The sequence below is a fragment of the Schistocerca cancellata genome, chromosome 5 (genome assembly GCF_023864275.1).
Source record: "Schistocerca cancellata isolate TAMUIC-IGC-003103 chromosome 5, iqSchCanc2.1, whole genome shotgun sequence".
In the NCBI taxonomy this organism is placed as follows: Eukaryota; Metazoa; Arthropoda; class Insecta; order Orthoptera; family Acrididae; genus Schistocerca; species Schistocerca cancellata.
Window position 1 is genome coordinate 503,606,877 of NC_064630.1, and position 22,926 is coordinate 503,629,802.

General features: G+C 37.2%; 1 protein-coding gene across 2 annotated transcripts in view; it reads right to left on the reverse strand.

The window, feature by feature from the left end:
* LOC126188985 (F-actin-monooxygenase Mical) overlaps positions 1–22,926 on the reverse strand; it is a 550,752-nt gene that overhangs the window by 228,828 nt on the left and 298,998 nt on the right. For both annotated transcript variants that reach the window (XM_049930777.1, XM_049930776.1), the window contains exons 4-9: positions 16,344–16,547; positions 8,625–8,726; positions 7,873–8,080; positions 4,859–4,975; positions 3,025–3,126; positions 1,729–1,985 (exon numbers count right to left, since the gene is read on the reverse strand). In XM_049930777.1, coding sequence (XP_049786734.1) covers positions 1,729–1,985; positions 3,025–3,126; positions 4,859–4,975; positions 7,873–8,080; positions 8,625–8,726; positions 16,344–16,517 — 960 coding nt within the window. In that variant the 5' untranslated portion in view covers positions 16,518–16,547. The remainder of the gene's footprint in view (positions 1–1,728; positions 1,986–3,024; positions 3,127–4,858; positions 4,976–7,872; positions 8,081–8,624; positions 8,727–16,343; positions 16,548–22,926) is intronic.

Consider the following 22,926-nt stretch of genomic DNA (forward strand, 5'->3'; position numbering starts at 1 on the left):
CAGAGAGTACCAAATGTCCACCCTGGTACCACCCACTCCGAACAGGGGCTCGCCTTGTGGGCACCATCCAGCCACAGCAATGGCCGCCTGGCAGGATGATCATTGCCGGGAGTTCTGATGCCCCAAAAAGATGGGCAACCACTCATAGGCTTGCACGAGGCATTCACAGCACAGGTACCAGCAGAGTGATCCCTGTGTTATCAGGGGTCTCAGCCAGATCGGTACATGACAGCCCCACCACATGGACTGGCTACTGAGCTGGTGACCTAGCAAGGAGGCAAAAGGGCTTTGGCAGGGAGGAAGGGGAAGGGGAAAAGTGAGAGGGAGAGGGAGAGGGCAAGGGGGAGAAGGAGAGGAAGAGGGAGAGGGGGAGAAGGAGAGGAATCCACACCAAAGAGTCTAGGGAGGGAGTTCTTCCCCATCTGGCTCGCACCACAGATTTCAAATTTAGAGATGGACGTCAAACACCTGAGGGGGATCAAAAAAGAAAAGTGAAAAAGGAGGAGCAAAAGCAACCAACTAAGAACCCCAAGAGAAGGAATGGAAGGGGGCAAAGGGAAAGGAAGGAGGTCAGGGAAAGAGAAGGAAGGGGAAGGGAAAGCAGCCCAGAAAAGAATAAACGTTGCAGTAGCTCAGGGACCCATATGCACCACACACATACCCACCAAAGAGCTGTTGGCCTCCTGGGGGGACAAATTTTGAGATCTCAAGGGTAAGTAAAGACATAAGTCAACAAAAAAATGTAAGTGCTCCTGTATTTCTAAACATGTGAGCAAAAATCTTAAGTACGAGTACTAACATCAACAGCTTCTGTAATGAACTGCTTTTAGATGGAGAAAGGAAGTCAAATGTTATATATGTTTCATTAAGACCACGGATGTTATTTTATTTCAATAAAACGAAACACATTTAGTGACAAAAATACATTTCACTGGGATCACAAGACAGATTGAAAATATCTTCACTAATTTCAGAAATAACAGCAGAAAAAAGGAGGCCTCCTTTAAGTGTATAAGGCAGGGAAGAGTTGTGTAAACCAACACTCCAGATGATGCCAATAAAATGTTGGTTCTACTATGTTTGCTATTGTCGGTTATTGCCCACTGTGTTATGTCTATTATTTTACAGGTATTGCGTGGTTTTTCTTTCACGAGATGTGTGAGTATTTAGTGTACAAACTGCCAGTGACTGCCACTATTTTCTTCCTCTTATCAATAATACATTCTAATATATAAATTACTTTCAAAATGCCAAAATGTGCTAGAATAAGTAAAATGTCTATAAAATGCCTCACTGTACAATGTTCTTGCAGTGAGACAGTCGTCATTTCTGAAATACATTACCCGTGGCCTCTGGCCTGAGGAGGAGGCAAAAATTAGATTTTTCCAGTGTTTTTGAAATTTCCCTGATTTCCTTGACATGTTTTAAATTCCCTGATATTCCCCGATTCCAAGAACTTGGGGCAACCCTGACTGATATTGTCATGCACTGACTTGGAAGGAAATTAAACTAAAATGTGGATTAGTTTCATTCCAGTAACTGATTTTCTTGTTCGACAAAGAAATTTGTCATAAATGTAATATAATACTTACAACATCGTCTTTATACTTGTAAAATATCACATTTTATTGATTAATTATTGAGTTACAATCTCGATGAATGATTTATCTGTTTGTGATTATGATTTTAAAACAAAAAACCATAACAGAAAATAAATTGACAACTTACATTTAAAATAACCCCTTTATCTATCAGGCTTTGTTTCTTTGCTGTCATAACAAAATAATGTGTTTCATCTTTATAATAAACAATATTTTCTAAATCTATCCCAGTTTCAGCATATAGGTCTTTGAAGAATTTTTGATTAAAAATGAAAGCAACACCACTGATTTCTTCCACTTGTGCTTCAGCTTCCGAATGCCGATTGATGAAATTTGCAGTAATAGCAATTGCAAGCTTTCCTCTAAACTCTTTTCTCTTGAATCCTGCAAGGCAAAAAAGATGAGTTATTGTAAAGGAATAAGATGAACATGGCAAATAGTTTTATTCTTTCCAGCTGCACAGAATGTATACATCTAATGTTGAATGTAAAATCACATAGTATATTTTCTGTAGAAAACTTATATTTATTTCCACATAGGAGACTTTGCTAAAAGCTAATATTTATAATGAAAAACAACAACTCTATTAATCTGAAATTTCATTCTAAAGGCTGTTGTTAAAATATTCAGATCATACTCACTTCTGTACAGCTTTCACCACAATGGCATAACTCACAAAAAAAAAGACAATGGAGATTTTAAAGAAAATAAAAGAAACTGGTAATTTGTATGAAAAGGAGAATTCAGATCAGAAAACTATAAAATTACAAAGAGACACAATAGCTGGCCATCCTCAGGAGATGAAATTCCAGAATTGCCGGTGGACACATTTAAAAGTGGAATATGTTTTCAGAGCTTTTAGTTCTACCTCAGGTAAAAAAGTTACTAAGTTGATGGGGATTAGAAAGAAACAGCATGTCACTAAAACTGCAGGATGAGAAGAATCCATGCCCTCACAACATGTGGGCCCCTCTCATCCTGGGGTTTGAATGATCTGCCATTTCTTCTTCCTCAAATTGTCTCTCTTTCTACCATGAGGGAGGAACTAATTGTTGTGAAAGCTAGGATTTGGGTTTTCAATTATGAGTGTGTCTATCAACAGTAGCAGAATTTTGTCTTCTGAAAGTAAGCACTGGCAACCTATTCTGCCTCTTGTAATTTCATAAATCTGAAAATTAGTCATATAAAGTCAGCAAACTATGAGTACTATTTCAGTCAACAATTTGAAATGGGTGTTTCTATTTTACAAATATGGGATATTAATTTTTAACCAAAGAATATTTTGGACAGCTTATGGATTCATTTGATACATTTTATGAACAAGAGGATGCTCTGGATTCAAAGCACCAACAATCGGAGTCCCAACCAGAAATCCATGCTTGGAACAACTGTAATATTGTAGTCAATGAATCAAGAAATTTACCATCCAGAGTGTTCCTTTTGCCATCAGCTCCAATTAAGACATCAAATTCATACTGAGAAACTGGGTGGTCAGGAGGGGTCACATTTGCTCGCCAGCCTGTTCCTGTGAATATCATAGACAATTTAGCTACCTCAAAACAGGTAAATTTTAATTTCTTAAATAATTTCAGTATCCATTCATCATTCAATAAGTAATAGAAATACAAAAACACAAAGCTTTCAACAGATGTATTAGTTTCTTGTATTAGTGTTACAGTAATGGTCACTGCAAATATTGGTCCAAATTGCAAACACACCCTAAATTAAGCTGTACTTTTTACAGCACAATTAATTTCATGATTTTGCAATTAAATAATGATACAAAACAGTCGACTTGTCATAGACAGCAGACTGAGAGTTCTACCTAAATGTTCCTTCTCTCCTTTATCTGGGTGGTGAACTTAGTTTCCACAGATAATGAATTTGTTAGCTTTTGTATGTACGTTTACAGGTATGCCTCAATCTGCAACCTGAGATATGTAGGCACCATTATGTCTTCACTTGGTTACAGTTCATAACAGAACATTTCTAATTTTATTATTTAGAATTTCTTACAGCCTGTGATCTTATTTGTCATTTCCCTACAAATAAACTTTCAACCAACATTTCCACAAAGTGAACACTTTTAGCAATGAAACTATGACAAGAAAAGCAAAATATTAGAACAAATATAAGAGATGGAGAGCAATTCAACATAAAATTATCAAAAATCAGTAGTTGTTACAAACTACTTCTGTACACTTTGTTAAGAATTGATTATAATTCACTTTCTGGGTTCTATATGAAAACCTGGTGCAATAACCAATACAAAAAACCTTAAGATAAACAACTGATTAGTAATGCACTCACTTACTTCAGTGTATAATCGATTATGACCGTATGTTTTATCCCCTATAAACCAAACACAACAATAATTATTTCAATGTTGCTACATGGAACAGAGACCTTCAGTGCCACAAGAGCAGACAATTAGAAGTTATAAAATTTTGAGTGAAAACTCTTGGTAAAAACATTTGAACCTGGGCAAAATGTGAATGGCTGTATCAGGAAGCTCCAAGAACTGTATGAAATGATGTAACAACCTATGATGGTGCACAAAATGAAGGTGGGAAGATATGTGACTCCCATGATGGAAAACATGCAAAACAAAGCTTTGGTGGTGGGAAGGTCCACAGCAATACACTCTTTTGGTAACTCTTCAAATCACTGGATGAAATAATGAAAGCCCAAAGACATCAAGATACTGAAGACATTCATGATAATCGTTACTAAAAGCAGGTTGTGAAGCCTGCACTGAATCTTCCAAGATCGATACCCCATTTGGATATAGTAATGTGTTCTTAAACACAATTAAATTAACTTAAAAGTCACTACTTCCACAAAAACTGCTCTATATTTCATTTCAACAGCTTAATTGTTGTGCACACTTTTCTCTCGTCATTCCTCTACCATCGCCACTTTCAGAAATGCAGTTAAGGTAAAATATATTCTGTTTACCAATAAAATATGCTATTCCCACTTTTCTTACAGGGGCAAATGCAAAAATATACATAAATGATAAGCAAACACACCGATGATGAACTACTACCGATGATGAACTACTACCGTTGATGAACTACTGCCGTTGATGAACTACTGCCGTTGATGAACTATTATCACAATTAACTACTGATAAATTAATTATGTGTAACATGACATAGCAATCTGCTCCACACATATGATTTACACCAGTATCTAGCAAATAAATTAAAACAATTAAGAATGAACAAAAAATATATGAAATAGTTATATATTACGTTCAATGGATTGATCTTCAGGTGGCTCCACAAGGCCTTCAAATCCAACACCTTCATGAACTTCAACACCAAGTATCAGAGCTACTTTCAGCAAAATAAACTGTAGCTGCCGTATACCTGCACAAAGTAACACAGTGTCTCAGCAGACTATAAAACTTTCTTATCCCAAAAACAAAAGAGAAACTTTCTGAATCCAGTATATTCAATTACTTAATATTTATTTCTGAAAAATTCTTACAGTTATACATGAAATGAATCCTAAATGGAGCCTCTCTGCTTGTAAGAAACAATACACAGATTAATTCGAGGTTGTAGTATTTAAAACAATACTTATCATAAAGCCATACAATAAGATGCAAACACTCATTAACATGTCTGTTAAAACGAATATGTCTGATAATGTGTGTTACTAATTCAACAATGGAAAACCTGAATGGAATACAAACAATGGAGTGAATAAATATAACCCAATTCATAAATGAGGCACTGAGTGGCTATAAGATGCATAAGCATTACACGCTGCATCTGCACCTACACTCTGCAAACCACCATGAGGTGCACGGCAGAGGATATGTCCCACTGTACAAATTATTAGTATTTCTTCCTGATCTATTCACATATGGAGGGTGTGAAGAATGATTCTTCGAATGCCTCTGTGCACGCAGTAATTATTTTAATTTTATCCTCATGAGCCCTATGCAAGTTATACATATGGGTGTTGCAGTATATTCCTAGGGTACCCATTTAATGTCGATTCTTGAAACTTCGTTAACAGACTTTCCTGGGATAGTTTCCATCTACCTTCAGGAGTCTCCCAGTTCAGTTCCTTCAGTACCACTGTGACACTCTCCCATGGATTAAACAAACCTGTGACCATTTGTGCTGCTCTTCTCTGTATACATTCAATATCCCCTGTTAATCCTATCTGGTATGGGTCCTGCCCACTTTAAAAATATTCTCGAACCACTCACATGAGTTAATTGTCAGCAATCTCTTTTGTAGATTGATTGCACTTCCCCAGTATTCTACCAATAAACTGAAGTCTACCACCTTCAGAGAGAGAGAGAGAGAGAGAGAGAGAGAGAGAGAGAAAATATGAAAGAGGTACAAGCTTGTGTAGTACTGAAAACTGAAGCAAACCCACAATAATTCTGTTACATATTATTCAAAAATGCAAATCCTTTAGATTTCTCAGAACTATTGAAAGGCATCCCTCCCAAATAAGACCAACTGGATAACTGATGTAAGAGCAATAATCTCATCATCCTCTCTGTAGCTGGATGCTTTATGTCTGTTGTGATGACACTAAGTGGTTATTTATTTATTCATCCACAGAGCATTTACTACAATAGTACTGGACATGTCAGACACATTACAGGAATAGTATATACATGTATAAAACACTAACAAAGTAGGATAGGAGTAAGTGAAGATATGGTAGTAAATCAGCCATGGCCTAATCAATGGAACCACTCCAGCATTCAACTTAGCAAGTTTGGGCCATGGAAAACCCAGATCAGGATTAAGATATTGAATGACTTAAGTGACTGCCTGATACCTTAATCTACAATTCCTGCAATAGGTATACAATTCTGTAAGTCCAGCACGTCGTCCTCTTTCTGCTCAAACATCCAGAATATTCAAGTTGAATTCTTCTGCCTTTTAACATCCATACCATACATGCTTCCCAAAATTAACAAAATTTAACCCACACAAATCACACAATGTAGCTGATTACAGACACCCACAGCCTACTGTCTGCAGTCTATCTTTTTATAATAAACACAAAACACCTACAATAATCATATCCTTGGATTCTCATTATTTATGCCTCATTCCTAAATACTAACATTCCCTATGTCCATCAACTTCACACCTACTACCCCATTCCTTACACATACAGCTCACTGAACTCTTGCCAACCACACCTACTTCTCCTTTGAGAGAATGATACACAAATAAAACTGGGACAAAACCAAAGGCAGTTAGATGAGTCACTAAAATGAATTCTTTCTCGCCAACTAATATCTTAATAACTCTCATCTGCTTCAGATCCTCAAATTACGTCTTTGTTATGTAAGTGCAGGACATGTATCAGCCCCACAGCAAGTACTTCATGACCATCACCCAACTGTCAGCTGGTCACCCTCGTCATCAGCCAATGATAAACTGTGACCAAGAGCATCTTTCATCACTAAATACAACATATCTGACATCAATAGATATCACACACACACACACACACACACACACACACACACACACACACACACACACACACACACTGTTTTTCATTACAGTTTATGAAAAAATGTTACACTAATTAGTTCAAATGATGTACAAACAAACAAATAATATCTTATACAAAATAGAAATCACAAATAATACTGAGCAGGCAAATATGTGAAAGTAATTACACACAACAATCTATTTTCAGGAAGTATCATTATTCTCATTTGTATGAGAAAAGTGTATCAGAAAATGAAAGTAGAAATGAAAATAACAAAGGCCTTGCACTCTATGTCAGAATGTATCATCAAAAATAGTTATGAGAGGAAAATAAAATATGAGCTTGCTGTCAAATAATAACATGGTACATCAATGAAACTAGTAATTTTAGAAAATATAATGTAATTGGATAGATAAAAAATCTACTCACTAAGTGGCTGCAGGAGAACACACATATTAAGGTATTTAAATTTGCACGCTTTTGGAGCCAGTGGCTCCTTTTGGCTGAAGAGTTTTCCTTTTCCTTCACCCCTTTCCCTTCCCCTTCAACCCTTCTGGCAGAGGAAGGAGCCTCTGGTTCCGAAAGCTTGCAGATTTTAATACCTCTATACATGCATTCTCCTGCCACCGCTTGGTGAGTGGATTTTTTTTTATTCATTTATTTTTTTAATCATGGTATCTATATATTATATCATCACAATCACCACACTTTCTTGTGCATACATCACTCCTATCATTTATTTTATGATCTAAACACTAGTTAAACATCAAAACTGTATACTTACTTATGTGATCAATAGACCCAGCACAAAACTTCCCAAAAAATTTCTTAGCCCCTAGAGCTCTGAGATCATGGATGACAAAAGGCCACAGGTGAAGAACATTGTGCCGTGTTATTCGATCTCTTTTTTCGACAACTACAACTTTTGCACCTAATAACTGTGCTTCAATTGCTGTCCTAAGACCACAGGGACCTGCCCCAATGATCAGTACCTGTAATACAAAGTTCAGTTCATCAAACATAAAAGAAAATATGTGAAGATTTAAGTTAGCCACATTTTTAGTGTAATGCATTTCTTTCTATTCAAAACTGAAGAGTCAATTAAAATGCCAGTGAAATTAAATAATTTTATTTGTTATTTATAAGAAAAAAATACTGTCATTTTTTCCCCAGTTCTTTGCTTCCATTGCCACAAAAATAAATACTGATTTTTAAAAAAGTTATTTGGCCTTACTATTTTGGATGTGCTAAATTTAATTTCTCCAACACAGGCAGTGATGGAGGGAGATTCAAAGGGAGGAGAAAGGGATCTTCTACTTTCATATTATTAACTGGTCTTCTACTTTCATATTATTAACTCACGTTACATTTTAGGTGAGAAAATTATATAATTTCAGAATGAGCAAACGTTTAGAACATAGACAGTTATTAGTACATAAACCATTATAAAAAATAGTAACAGAACTAGTGTCATATCATGCTAATATACTATATAAAGCACCACAGAATTTATGGAGCACCATAACTGGTACTAACCCTCGAGTTTGGACTAGCTTTCCCTCGATTGTAGCATTTATGACTCGCTCGCTTGTCGAATTTTGCCCATAGTGCCTGAGCCTTCCAGGAACGTAGCTTGGACTGAAATGCATTAACAACACTTGTAACATATCAGAAATATTGTCATCTGCAATTATATATAGAAACAGCACCACTGACAATGGTGACATTAAGAACAACAAAGGCATCAGACTTACCCAAAGAATAAATTTTAGCAACCACCGCAATTCTGCCAAACAGTTATTTTTATTTACTGCAGAACAGTGCTCTTCTACTACATGTCACAAATATTAGCAAACTCCACTAACAGAATTTTTCTTGTTTATGCAATCCTACCTTCAATCACCTACATAATTTGATACAGACTCTTTTAAATCCGTACCTCTCTGTAGACCCCCCCCTCTCTTTATCATCTCCCTTCATAAAACTGCTCCAGCTTTATTTCTCTTTTGCTTCATCCCCCTCACTCCTCCTTTATACAAATCTTATTTATTCTCTGACTTGCAGTTTATTTTTCTTGAAATACCCTTCTGCAGCTATCAGGAGTATTTCTTAGTGTTTAGTTTCAAATGTACATACTTTTAAATACTTTTTTGATCTCTCCATCTCTACTGTCCCATTTTTCTATTATTCAGCCTAGCTTCATTTGCACAGTTTCTTAACTTATTAATTAATTCCTCTGCCAATATTTAATTACATTTTTGATAAACTCAGGATACATATTCTTTCATCACATTATACTCTGATGTATTTCAGCAATTCTCCCTTTTTTTATATCCATAACAATTGTACACAATGGTTCTGTCTCAACAAACGACTGAGTTTAGAACCCTCCTTTGTCCACTTCTACATTCTCTTGCATCTATTTTCACATTTTAATGTCTATACAAATTTATTTTTATGACTGCAGCCAGAGAAATTACAAACATAATGTACACAATGTTACATCAAGTCTCAAAACAAACGGATAATTAACACCTGCTAACTACACTATGTGACTAATAAAAGTACCCAGAAACAACGTAAGAATTATACTGGAGAAAGACATCCATAATCAAAATGATACATGGACTGCTTAATGTAAATCTCTGGTGCTGCCCTCAAACTCACTCCACCCCTCCCTCCAACCTTGCACCACCACTGGTATCAGGTTTATGACAGTTTATCACTAATGTACCAAGTTAGCAACAAAAGAGTTGGTTCCTAAACATATCTATTTCAACTGTTTTTGCCATCACAGTGTAGCAAGATTAAAACAAAGTGCAACCCCAAAAGTAGTAAAGCCAACCTCATATTTTGACCATCACAAACCACCATCTAGCATCACACAATGTATCAAGATCTATTCCTAACATTATGATTATAGATGTAAAATGGAGGAAACTAATTACATGGCTACACAGCTAGACAGCTTACATTACATACTATAGAGTATAATTTATTGAGTAAACCATTGTAAGGTTAATAGTGGGAAGATCTTTTTGAATGGCAAACTACAACAGCATTAGAAAACATAAGGAAGAGTGAATGCACATGAACTATTATATTGGAATTTTGAGCTCAGGTCCCGAGCTTGCAGGAAAATAATAATGAATTAAGGATGGGTCCAGCTTTATAAAAGTACACAAATTATTGTTTTGTTTTATAGCCCAAACGTGTTTCACTACGTTTGTGGCACCCTCCGCTTTTTTTTCCCTTTAATTTTTATTTTTTATTTTTATTATTCTCCTGAAATACACACATACAGGTTATTTTTAGGTTGTGGAATATGATACATCAAATTTTGTTGAGATTAAGGAATATGATAAATCAGATCCTGTTGTCATCTAAATTGTACGTGCACTTTACCTTTTACATTACATTGTGAGTGTCCTCTGACTGCCAACCAAAATCAGCCGCAGGTCTAAATTAGTACACCATGCATCTGCAAACATGAGGGATGCTAGAAAATCATCTGCACTGAATTTTTTATTTATTATCTTTAAAGATCAGATAATAAACAAAAAATTAAATTTTCTAACATCCCTCATGTTTGCAGATGACATGGTGCATTAGTTTAGACCTGTGGCTTGTTTTGGTTGAGTGCCACAGAACATACACAATATAAAATAAAAGGTAAAGTGCAAATGCAATTTAAATGACAACAAAATTTGATGCAGCATATTTCTTAACCTAAAAATAACCTATATGTACGTATCTCAGGAAAATAACAAAAAAACACACTGAGGATGACACAACTGTGGTGAAACATGCGTGGGTGATTAAAAAAGCAATAATTTGTGTAACTGCAAAAAGGCTGACCCATCCTTAATTTATTATTACTTTAGTTACCACATCAAGCTTTTAACTGACCATCAGACACACACAGCCATTTGCAAGCAAGCAGGAACGTTTCACTGAAGTGCATCACAAACAGCATAATAAATATCATGATCAGTGTACAGCTGCCAATACAGTAAACAGGACGATAAAACATTTTTTTGAGTGAAAGTACTGACACTGGATATCGGCCTCACATGAGTCATCCACACCCTGTTTTACACACACACACACACACACACACACACTCTCTCTCTCTCTCTCTCTCTCTCTCTCTCTCTCTCTCTCTCTGATGACTGAGTCAGAACATTCTTACCACTGCCACTTGGTGGTGTTGCAAACACATGGTGTGGTAAGGATTTCTTATAAGCAGTCCAGAGAGATAAATGGTGAATCATTCTAGTGATGATACATGTTGAAAGTAAAAAAATCTACTGAAATAAGCAACTTTTACAAAGAGTAGATTGGGAATGAGCACCTGAGAAACGGCATCTCACATACAGCAAAGCTGGTAGGCTCTTCACATGCTGATGTTACAAAAATCTGTGGAGATTGGTTGAAAGATGGTTATATCACAAGTAAATGACAAGGTGAGGGACATTCATGCCTTATCATAGGCAGTAGAGGTCGGAGGCTTAAGACCTCTTTAAAACAAGAAAGTCGGTGATCTGTGGTTGATCTGATGTCACAATAAAACTCTAGTGCTGGCACAAGTATTTTGGAGCATGCTGATCTGCTCACATTGTTGAACACGTGGCAGACTGTACAAGTGTGTTCCCATGTCGATCCAAAAACATCATCAATTGCGATTAGAGTGGGCGATCATTGATATTTGACTGTGGATTGATGGAAACATTTCACATAGACAGATGAATCACATTTCTGGTTATACCTGGTCAATGATAGTGTCCAGATATGCCATTATACAGGTGAATAGTCATTTGAAACATGCATCATGCCACTAATGCACTATTATGCTACTGGGATACACTCACATGAGCTTCCATGGGACCTGTGGCTGTAACCAAAGGCATCATAACAGATAAGAATTATGAAAACAAAATTGCATCCCTATGCGCTTCATGTATTCCTCAACAGTGATGATATCTTTCAGGAGGGTAACTGTCCATGCCCAAGACCAGAAGTGTATTACAGTGGTTCGATGAGCACATTAGTCAACTGATGTTCATGTGTTGGGCACTAAATTCACCTGATCTGAACACGATAGAACATATGTGGGGCACTATCGTACACCACTTCCCCACACCCAAAAACCACTGGCCCTTGGTTTATGAGAACTGCATGACCTATGCATAGACATCTGGTGCCACATACCTCCTGAAAACCAATAAAGTGTAGTTGAAACCATTACATGATAAGTCACTGCTGCATCGCTTTCCAAAGATGAAACAGCTACCCTCTGATCAGCAATTTATTTGGCATGGTTAAAGAACAGACATATGGCTAACAGATTGTGGCAGTCATAAAGTGAAGCATGACATCTGAGAGATTTTTTGTGGGGGCTACAATGAAATTGCTCAAAATTTTAGTTTTTGAATTCCTATAAATGTGGACCATGATCATCAAATGGAATAAAAATTATGTTCTCTAAGTTTCCTTGTATCATGAGAAGTATACACAGTGTGGCAATTATTGAACTATACGAAAAAAAAATGTAAATTAGTTATAAACTATGGCATGCACACATTTTATTCAGCGTGTAAAAAGTCAATAAAGATATTGATATTTAGATTATGACATGGTCGATATGCCAGCCATCATTGGCAATGATGTAGCACAGATGAATAGCGAAATTCTGCATGACGCACTGAAGTGTCAAAACACCGATGCTGTCGATGACCTCCTGAATAACTGTTTCCAGCTCAGCAATGGTTTTTCGGATTATTGCTGTACACCTGGCCTTTAATATAGCCCCATAAAAAGGAGTTACATGTGTTTAGATCCGGAGAATATGGTGGCAAATTGAGGCTCATGCCAGTGGCCTCTGGGTACCCTAGAGCCAGAATGCGGTCCCCATGTGGCTAGGGCCTCCCAGCAGGTAGACCATTCGCCTGGTGCAAGTCTTTCAAGTTGACGCCACTTCGGCGACTTGCAAGTTGACGGGGACGAAATGATGATGATAAGGACAACAACACAACACCCAGTTCCTGAGCGGAGAAAATCTCTGACCCAGAGAAGAATTGAACCCAGGTCGTTAGGTATGACATTCCGTCGCGCTGACCACTCAGCTACTAGGGGAGGGCAGTTGTTACAGTAACAGCGTATGACATTTTCAGGGAGTAGTAGCTCTATAATGTAGTTTTACAGAATGTTCTGAACATCTTAGGTAGTAGTTTTAGAAGCTGAAAAATGCTGAAAATAAATATTCGGGACATACTATACTGTACATTATATTTTTCAATAAGATGGCAATTCATTACCATTACACCTGTGACAGCTTGCAATTCTGTGTTGTGAAAGTAAATTTAGATGAAGGCACAGTGCAGTGTTTGTCATTTCTAAAATATGGGGTTATGCTGCTATTCCTCAAACCACTGCCTTCCAGTTTCCAACATGCTCCAAATGAAGCACACTGGTCTTGTGATTCACAAAATTACATAAATTCAGCTGTAGCCACGATTTGTCTGTTGCTACTATTCTGGCTATAAACCATTTAGTCATCTTTGCAGCGAGCTGGACAGACTGACAGTAAGGTGCTCCAATCCACATTATTTACTAGTAGGGTAAGCCAATTACATGTGAGTACATGGAAAATGGCAGAGATATATGTTACCATGACTCCACTATGAAAGATGCTGTTTTACAAATTCTGGTCAAGAGGGGGGGAGGACCAATGTCTATGGGAATTGACTTTTGGCAGGGCTGGAATCCACATTTTGAGGGTGATTAAAGCCATAATCACAATTAATTAAATCACTGACCACAATTAACTTCAATAGCTTCCCCAAAAACTGAATCCCAGAGAGATGAAACAAATGTTAAAATGTGGACTTTCTCATAGTCCATAACATGGATTGTCTGTATACAGAGCTTAGTTATGGCAGATTTGTCAAACCATAGCAGGAGAGTAAAGCACTGGCGTTACATGCAGAATTCTGGCAACTGTATGTGAAGTAAGTCTGATACACAACAGACCACACTGACAGGGAATCATGTAACTGCCTGCTTTCTACCAAATGAAGTCATTGTTCATAGAGCCAATGAGAGTGGCTGTCTTTTGCATTGGCCAAAAAATAACATTAACATTATTTTTAGAAAGGATACAAACTATTTAAGAAGAAAAACTCGCTATGAAAGATAGGAAGGCAATTCACTTCCACCATTTCTCTTGTTTCTTGAGAAGGGATACTCATCTATGGTTTGAATTGTAAAGTTCTGCATATCTTGCATGGCAGGTAGACATTATCTTCATCCCGTGGATAGTCTTTATCAGCAACCATATTTACCTTATGTACAAGTGTATTCAGGGCACCAATGGTTGGGGCAGAATGATGACATTTGTCTGCTCACAGGTATAGATCTGTATCTGTTGGCTTATGAAAGACAAATATCCCAGTGTGCTGCCAGTTTTACAATGAGCCATGACCTTCATGAAAAAGAGGATATCAAACCTTTTTCCAGTTTCATTGTAAATTGGATCTTTCCATGAAGGGTATTCAAATGGTCCATGAATTGATGAAATTTCTCCTCACTGTAGGGCCACATTATAAAAGCGTCATCAAAATACCTCCAAAAGATGAAAGTCTTAAAACTTGCGAAGTTCTCCTCAGAAACTTCCACAAAAAAGTTGGTCACCAAGGGAGAAAAGGAACTTCCCATGACAATCCCATCAATCTGTTCACACATTTATAACCTGTTAAAACATTCTGCAGTCAAGGATAAAGACTCTGCAAGTGGAATCTTGGTCAATTATGATTCAAGATAAAACTAACCAGCAAATCTGAGCTGCCGAGCCTCATCAACTACAGTCTCCTGGTAAAATATGCCAAGTTGATGATTTGGTGAGGACAATTACCACAACAGGTCTCAAGAGTAAGGCTAAATGCTTAGACATTTAATATTTAGCAGACTATATTACTATGGGCTGAAGGGGTACATCTTTCTTGTGGAACTAAGGAAGCTCAAATAGCCTCACTGAAACCATACTCTGGGTTTTTACCTGCTCACAACCTTTTTGGGTAAGGAGAATCCTGTCTTGTAAATTACTGGATCCTTAGTGATCTTGCGGTACATGGAAATGTTAGACATAAACTTAACCGTCAGTGTATCAGACTTTCTCTGAATGTGGCTGACCAATTAGCAACAAAGTATGGTTATGGATGAATTCTCATAATTTTATGCATCAATTAATGCAGTGTAAGAATACAGAGATTCACAATGGATCTCTTCTCTTGTGGTGCAGCAAGGAAAAAATTGTATAGATGCCTTTCAGGAGCTCTCGTGTGCTGTACACGGCAGGGATATCACTACACAAAAGTGTTAACTTATATCTGAGGTTCCTGAACAGCCAAATTAATAACTACCAATATAACATGGACAAAGGCTTTCAAAAGATTGTAATATTGTTATGCAGTAGTAGTGGAATTATTTCTTGGTTTTCCCTGCATTACTGATGGGCACTATGCTGCTGCTGTTTAGCTGAATTTAATATCCCTTTTTACTTATGAACAAATTGTAAACTTTGTCACAGTAAGGATCACTGCTGCCATTAATGTCAGTGTCATTACTCAAACTGTCAATTTTCTATGACAGCAATTGCTAAGAAAGTAAAAAGAAAATAAATCCAGTACTATGATAACTACAGCTATGTTCACATCTACATACATATTCTGCAAGCCATTGTGCAGTGTATGGCAGATGGTACCATGCACCACTAACAGTCATTTCCTTTCCTGTTCCACTCACAAACGGAGCAAGTGACAAATGACACTCTATATGCCTCTGTGCAAGGCTTATCCTGTCTGTGCAATCCTTACAAAAAATGTATGTTGGAGGCAGTAGAAGTGTTCTGGAATCAGCTGCAAATGCCTGTTCTTTAAATTTTCTCAGTAGTGTTTCATGAAAACATCATTATTTTCCCATTTAAGTTCTTGAAGCATCTCCATAATTATCGCATGCTGATCAAACCAAACCAGTTACAAATGTAGCAGCCCGCCTCTGCAGTCCTTCAATGTCTTCCTTTATTCTGACCTAGTGGGGATCTTAAACACTCTAGCACCAATCAAGAATGAATTTTTCACATATTTTATCACAAGAGAGAAAATGTTCTCAATTTTAATGAGTAGTTTCATGCAATTCAGTCAATTTGGTGGAATAAAGAAAATGTGTATACTGTAACACAGTCATCACTCTGCTTACCTTCAGCTTTGGGTAGAAAGAGGAGTACACAGTGGGTTTTATGGAAAGGAGGTCACAAAGCTCACGGAAGTGTCCCAGTATTGTTTTTAAACTGGAGGCTGCACAGAACTGGTCAAATTTCTCTGATGCCAGTGCTATTTCATGAGGAACTGCTTGTTTTCTTGGTTCTAGCATGGTGTAGAATGTGATTTACAGTACTGGTATCTGCAACAGAAGGAAGTACATTCCTTTAATAACAGCCAAGTTCACTTTAACCAAGTAAAAGCAACATAGTTAACTGCTACATGGCATTGCACAATGCTCTCTGTGGTATCATCTAAACAGTCCATCTTTTAACCTGTATGAGGTGTGGACTGGTTCCTTAAATCTTTCAACAACCTGTTAAATCAACAGCTCAGCAATAACATAGGAATCAAACTGAATACAAAGCAAGTAAAATTACTTTATGGTCAATACAGAAAGTTACTTTATAGTCAATACAGAAAGTAACAAATTATTGTTCATCTGCAGCACCACCACCATCACCACCACCACATCTGCATCATCATCATCATCATCATCATCATCATCATCATCATCATCTTGATTTCACTGCTCTAAGGTGAAAGTTCCAAAGATAACCACTAATATTAGGAATAGGAATACTAGGAATCAGCTGAGAATCAGTTTCAACAATAGGCTTGCCTAAAGCATAAATTTCTAATTATTCTCATCAATGTGCAAGAAATAAAAATACCAATCCAAAGGATTATTCTTTGCACATCTCTCACAATATTGTGACAATAAATTGCAAAAGTTAACAATTGTAATACATCAGTAATAATAACAATTTGTGAAAGTGTAGGTTAATCAAAAGCACTTCAGCTGTATAACTGAATATAAACCTTATTACTGTTTATAAAAGTTCAAGAGCCATCACTGAGCAGTAAAGTCCTACATGGTACACAGCCTGAGAGGCAAAGGCATAGACTGCGTATTTGCGATATGAAAACTCTGGTATGAACCAAAATATGAAACTGCCGCTGCCACAACAATGTACCAATACAAGCAAAGTACTGTTTCCACACTTCATCACCTATAGTGTAACAATGACTGAACTATATGGGAGGGGGGGGGGGGGGGGGGGAGGGAACAAAAAACGTGAATTAGTTACAAACTACAGCATGCACACACTTTACTCAACATGTAAACATCACTACAGATATACGGATCTAGGTTATGACATGTTCAATATGCCAACCATCATTGACAATGATGTGGTGCAAATGAATAGCGAAATTCTGCATGACCTGCTGAAGTGTTGCAACATCAGTGCTGTCGATAACCTCCTGAATGGCTGTTTTCAGCTCAGCAATGGTTTCAGGGTTATTGCTGTAGACTGTCTTTAACATAGCCCCATAAAATGGAGTCACACTTGTTTAGATTTGGAAAATATGGCAACCAATTAAGGCCCATGCCAGTGGCCTCTGTGTATCTCAGAACCAGAATGCGGTCCCCAAAGTGCTCCTCCAGGATATCAAACACTCTCCTGTTTTGATTGGGTCGAGCTACATCTTGCATGAACACATCTTGACAAAATCAGAATCACTTTGGATAATGGGGATTAAATCATCTTCCAAAACTTTCACAGACCGCTCGGTAGTCACTGTACCATCAAGGAATATTGCATCGATTATTCCGTGGACATTGCACACCACACAGTTATCCGTTGAAGAGACTTCTTGGTCACAAAACGCCAATTCTCAGTGCCCCAAATGTGCCAGTTTTGTTAACTGATGAACCTGTCCAAATGAAAGTGGGCTTCATCGCTAAACCAAACTATACAGCATGTACTAATTCCCATCATGCTCTGCAGCAGACTGTGCAATTTGAATGTCCTAACACAAATCGTTCTGAAGTTATGTCAATTTTATTTCATATAGTTTAATAATTGTCACACTGCATCTTCTGCAGATTTTATTCATAATGACCCTACAGCTATTTTCATCATACTGAATTATCAAGTTAATGCTTGCACTGCCCTCCCTGATCTGTCACTTGGGTTCAACTTTATCTTTAAATTCATCAATTTCTGAATATCAGATTTGGAAAAATCCCTACTCCAAGTCCATATTTAGTACCAAAGTATATGTCATCATGAAGTATACCAGGAATGACAAGTCTGTTATGGTCAATAAGGTCACCAAATATAAACACACTAGTTTCGATTACTTCTCTTTTAAAATAAAGGGACAAATTATCATAACTCACAAAGATAAGGAAATACTGTTGATTCACTGTTGTTCTCAAGAACTAATAAGTCTAAGAAACTAAGCTGATCCATTGCTGTCCTTGTCTTTTCTGTTTAGGATCTCACTTGCCTGTCTTAAATTTATGAAGTACTCTCACCATTTCTCTTCAAGCATTCCTCAGTTCTGCACTTATGATGCAAACATATTTATGATACACTTCCAGATGTAGTCAAATGCCAAGGCATGTGACATATGATGAACTGTAACTGTACTAAACATAAGGCTGCAACAACGGTATGTGAGTATGGGAACAACAGGTTAAACAGAACAAGGTCTAAAATCAACCAGTGACGACGAGTTGTCACAGTACCATATCTAATGATACTGGACAGCTAACTACACTCATTTTAATACACAATCTGATCTACTACTCCAGTATACAACTTGATCCACCAAAGTTACATGCACACAGGGTCAGAATTTGAATGCTTGTTACTAGAATGATATTTGTATTGTATATATACCTATATGTTATAAAAACAAAATGCTTTTGAGATCTGTGCCTGGATTTAAATAACGATTATTCACAAAAATTTTGTAAGTTTTGCCTACTACACGTGTAAGACATCACGCTATTGGAAATTTTTCATTGTTAATGCAAAAACTGATATTTCTCAAAATATAAATACAACTTTACTAAAAATCATGGCTCCTTTACAATCCGTGTCATCTGTGTCCTTCCCCCAACACCAGCTTTTCTGTGTTAAGGAGATGGGAGTTGTCCTTGCACCGCGCCTCTCACTCCTTTAATCCTGGCGTCCAGTAGCCAAGAGCTTCACACTCATCTCCACCCTATTACAAAACCCTAGTTTCACCTTATCCTGCTCCCAGACTCTCTCCTCCAGTCTCCTCTTCCACTGTTGCATCACCCCTTCCTCACCCACTCCTCCACAGAGTCATCTGCACTGAACAAATTCATTGGTGCCAGTATCTGTGTCATGTGTATCTGCTGTCTCTCCCTCCCACATCCTATTATGTGCAGCTGCTGCCACCCTTGGAGCATTCAGCAACCCTTTCCCAGCTCCCTGGCCCCTATCCCATTACCATCAATACAATTCCTTACCACAGCCCCTCTGGCGTCCACCTCCACATCATCTTTGGCTAACTATTAACATCTATTTGTTCTAAATGGTCATAACTTAGTAAACTTTTCCTCTCAATACTTTCCATTATGATCCCTTCCACTTCCATCATTTTCCTGATTTCTTCATATTTTGATGTGGTCTAAATGTTAAGCTCCAGCACTTCAGTATTCCATTTCCATCAATACTCTCTCTCTCTCTCTCTCTCTCTCTCTCTCTCTCTCTCTCTCTCTCTCTCATTGTTCTGTACACAATATGTAAAATAAGACTGGTACAGAAAAAATTACAATAAGACTTATGTGGGACTGACCCTTGTTAACCAATATCACAGTTTTTATTCACTTCAGTGCTCATTTTGTGACGTTTTGCCACTAAATTCTGCAGTGTAGTCTTTGCCGGAGTTTCATCACTCACTCAAACATAATGACACTGAGGTCAGAGCATGGCAGAGATGAAAATGTGCAGGTATTTGATAGAAACTGACTGGCCTATCGAAACCACAGTTTCCAGCATTTTCTATGACAGACCGTTCTCCTGTTCATTAACAAAGGTCAGTTCTGCATCAGTCTTATAAATATTTTCTGGAGCAGTTTTATTTTTCATGTACTGTATATACTCTTTTTTGTTCTGTTTGTGATCTTATTGTTACATAGGATTGAGTTTAATTGTTGCATAACTTGTTTACCTTGTACAATCTTATTTTTAATATCTTCTGCATTCTTTCTTATTTCTAATAGCTTCTACACTCCTTTAAACTCATAGAATATACATAGATATTTAAAAAGAGGATCATCATTTAATACTAAAATTTCCAGCATCTAAATCATGCTGTTGGTCACCACCCACTATGGTATATTCAATTTTCTTTGTGTTTATTTTTAAATTCTACTTGAAATATTCTTCAAACAGCTTCATCACTATCTTTGACAATTTTCAACTTGTCAGCCACAAATAGGAGAGTGTATGTACTTTGTCTTCTGCCATTCACACTCTGATCTGGCTACATATACTTCTCCGTGCCTTTAATAATTTTTCCCGATAAATTTTAGACAGCAGAGGAGCCAATGGACAATTGTGTTTAAGTCTTTGGCTAATCTGAAATTCCTCTCATAACATTACCGACTTCTACTGATCTGGTGCATCCACACTAGAAGGCTGTAACTGCATAAAAAATTATTCATCATGCGCTGACAGAAATTATTTAATGGTACTGTGTCAAATCCCTGTATGATTCTCCCAACGAATCTCAGTATGGTTTCTGCTTTGTTTTATGTGGTCATTCCGGATATTAATGTTTGGATAACAAATTAAGATTGCGAGTAAACCTATGTGAATGACATGCGAATGTAACAATTTCTTAAATCTTTACTGATTTAATCGAAGCCATCTGTCCAGACGCTCTGCGACGGTAATGACACTGACACGGAGGACGACATAAGAAAGGCCGAAATACTAAACGTTTTTGTCCATAACTGTTTACAGAAAAAAGTCGCACTGTAGTACTTCCTTTAAATCGTCATAGGAACGACAACATGGCTGATATCGTAATAAGTGAGCATGGGATAGAAAAGCAACGGTAGTTCCTCGGCATAGGAAAGGTCACAGGACCTGACGGAATACCAACACGACTCTGACAATAGTGTCGGGAGGTATGTGAAGGGGCAAGTGTTTCTTATAACTGGATAAAAGCACAGATCACTGCCATTTTCAAGAAGGGTCGTCGAACCATGGAGGTAGAATTATTCTTACCTCCATGCGTCGAACAAACTATAGGCCTACATCTCTGACGTCGATAAGTTCTAGAATTTTGGAACATGTTTTATGCTCGCATATCGTGACATTTCTGGAGGCCGAAAATCTCCTCTCTAAGAATCAACGTGTGTTTCGAAAACAACGATCATGTGAAACCCTTGCTCGCTCTGTTCGTCCTCGAGACTCTGAAAGCAGTAGATACCGGCATCCAAGTGGATGCAGTGTTTCTAGACTTCCGTAAGGCATTTGACAGTTCCGCACTGCCACCTAATGAACAAAATACGAGTGTACGGAATATCAGACCAACTGTATGACTGTATGGAAGAGATTCAGGCGAACAGAGCACAGCACGTCATTCCCACAGGGGAGATGTGACTTAGTACATATTTTAATGGAGTGTTAAAGGTTCATTACTTTACGCAATATGTATAAATGACGAAGTAGGCAGCAAGACAGCATCGGAAGCTTCATGAGGCTGTTGTACACAGAGAAGTCGCAACGCTACTAGTCTGTAGCGAAACGCAGATGTAACATATTGCGTATACGAAAGTAAGACCCAGTACTGTATTATTACACGATTGCAGAACGATCACTGTAAGCAGTTACTTCCATAAAATAGCTAGAAGTGCGCGTGTGGAGAGATTTAAAGTGGAACGAACACAGAAAACTAATCGCAGTGAAGGCAAATGTCAGACTGAGAGGTTCATTGAAAGAAACCTCAGGAAATATAGTTCGTCAGCGAAAGAGGCGACGTATAAAATGTTCGTTCGACCAATACTTGAATACTGCTTGTCAATATGGCATCCATACCAGATAGAATTGATAGAGGAAATATAGAAGATGGGTCAATTTATATCAAGTGATCCACCACTGGTTGCTTGACCATCTACATTTTTTTACAATTATTCAGTAATGGATTGTCCTAAGCCTTTCACATAAAATGCATTTAGTTCAACACACTCTGGGTTACAAATTAACATCATTATCGCTTAGCTGAATGTATTCTTTAATATATTTTTAATAGTTCAAAGTTATCAGCCACAAATTAAAAAAACTCCATTTTTGAACAGTAGTTTTCCAAAGAAAGATTGATTTCTCAGCTTTAATATTTTTTCTGCTATTACACTGTATAGTACAGTTACTTTTTATTGAGTATCCAATGGTGAGCAGCTGACACTTAAAATTACACTATTTTAAAAAATGGATTTTTGTAATTTTTCCATTTTGTGGTCTGCAATATCTTTGTTAGGGGACCAAATAAAAATCTGAAAATTTCACAGTTAATATACCTTTATGATATCAAACTTCAGTATAAATTTCGACTCTGAGATTCAATTACGAGTTATGGAAAAAAGATTACAAACACGAGTCAAAAATAAGTTTTTTAACATCTGCAATATCTGGTAGGCTAATCAAATACAGTATACCAATTGCATTATGTAACACACCACATTACAC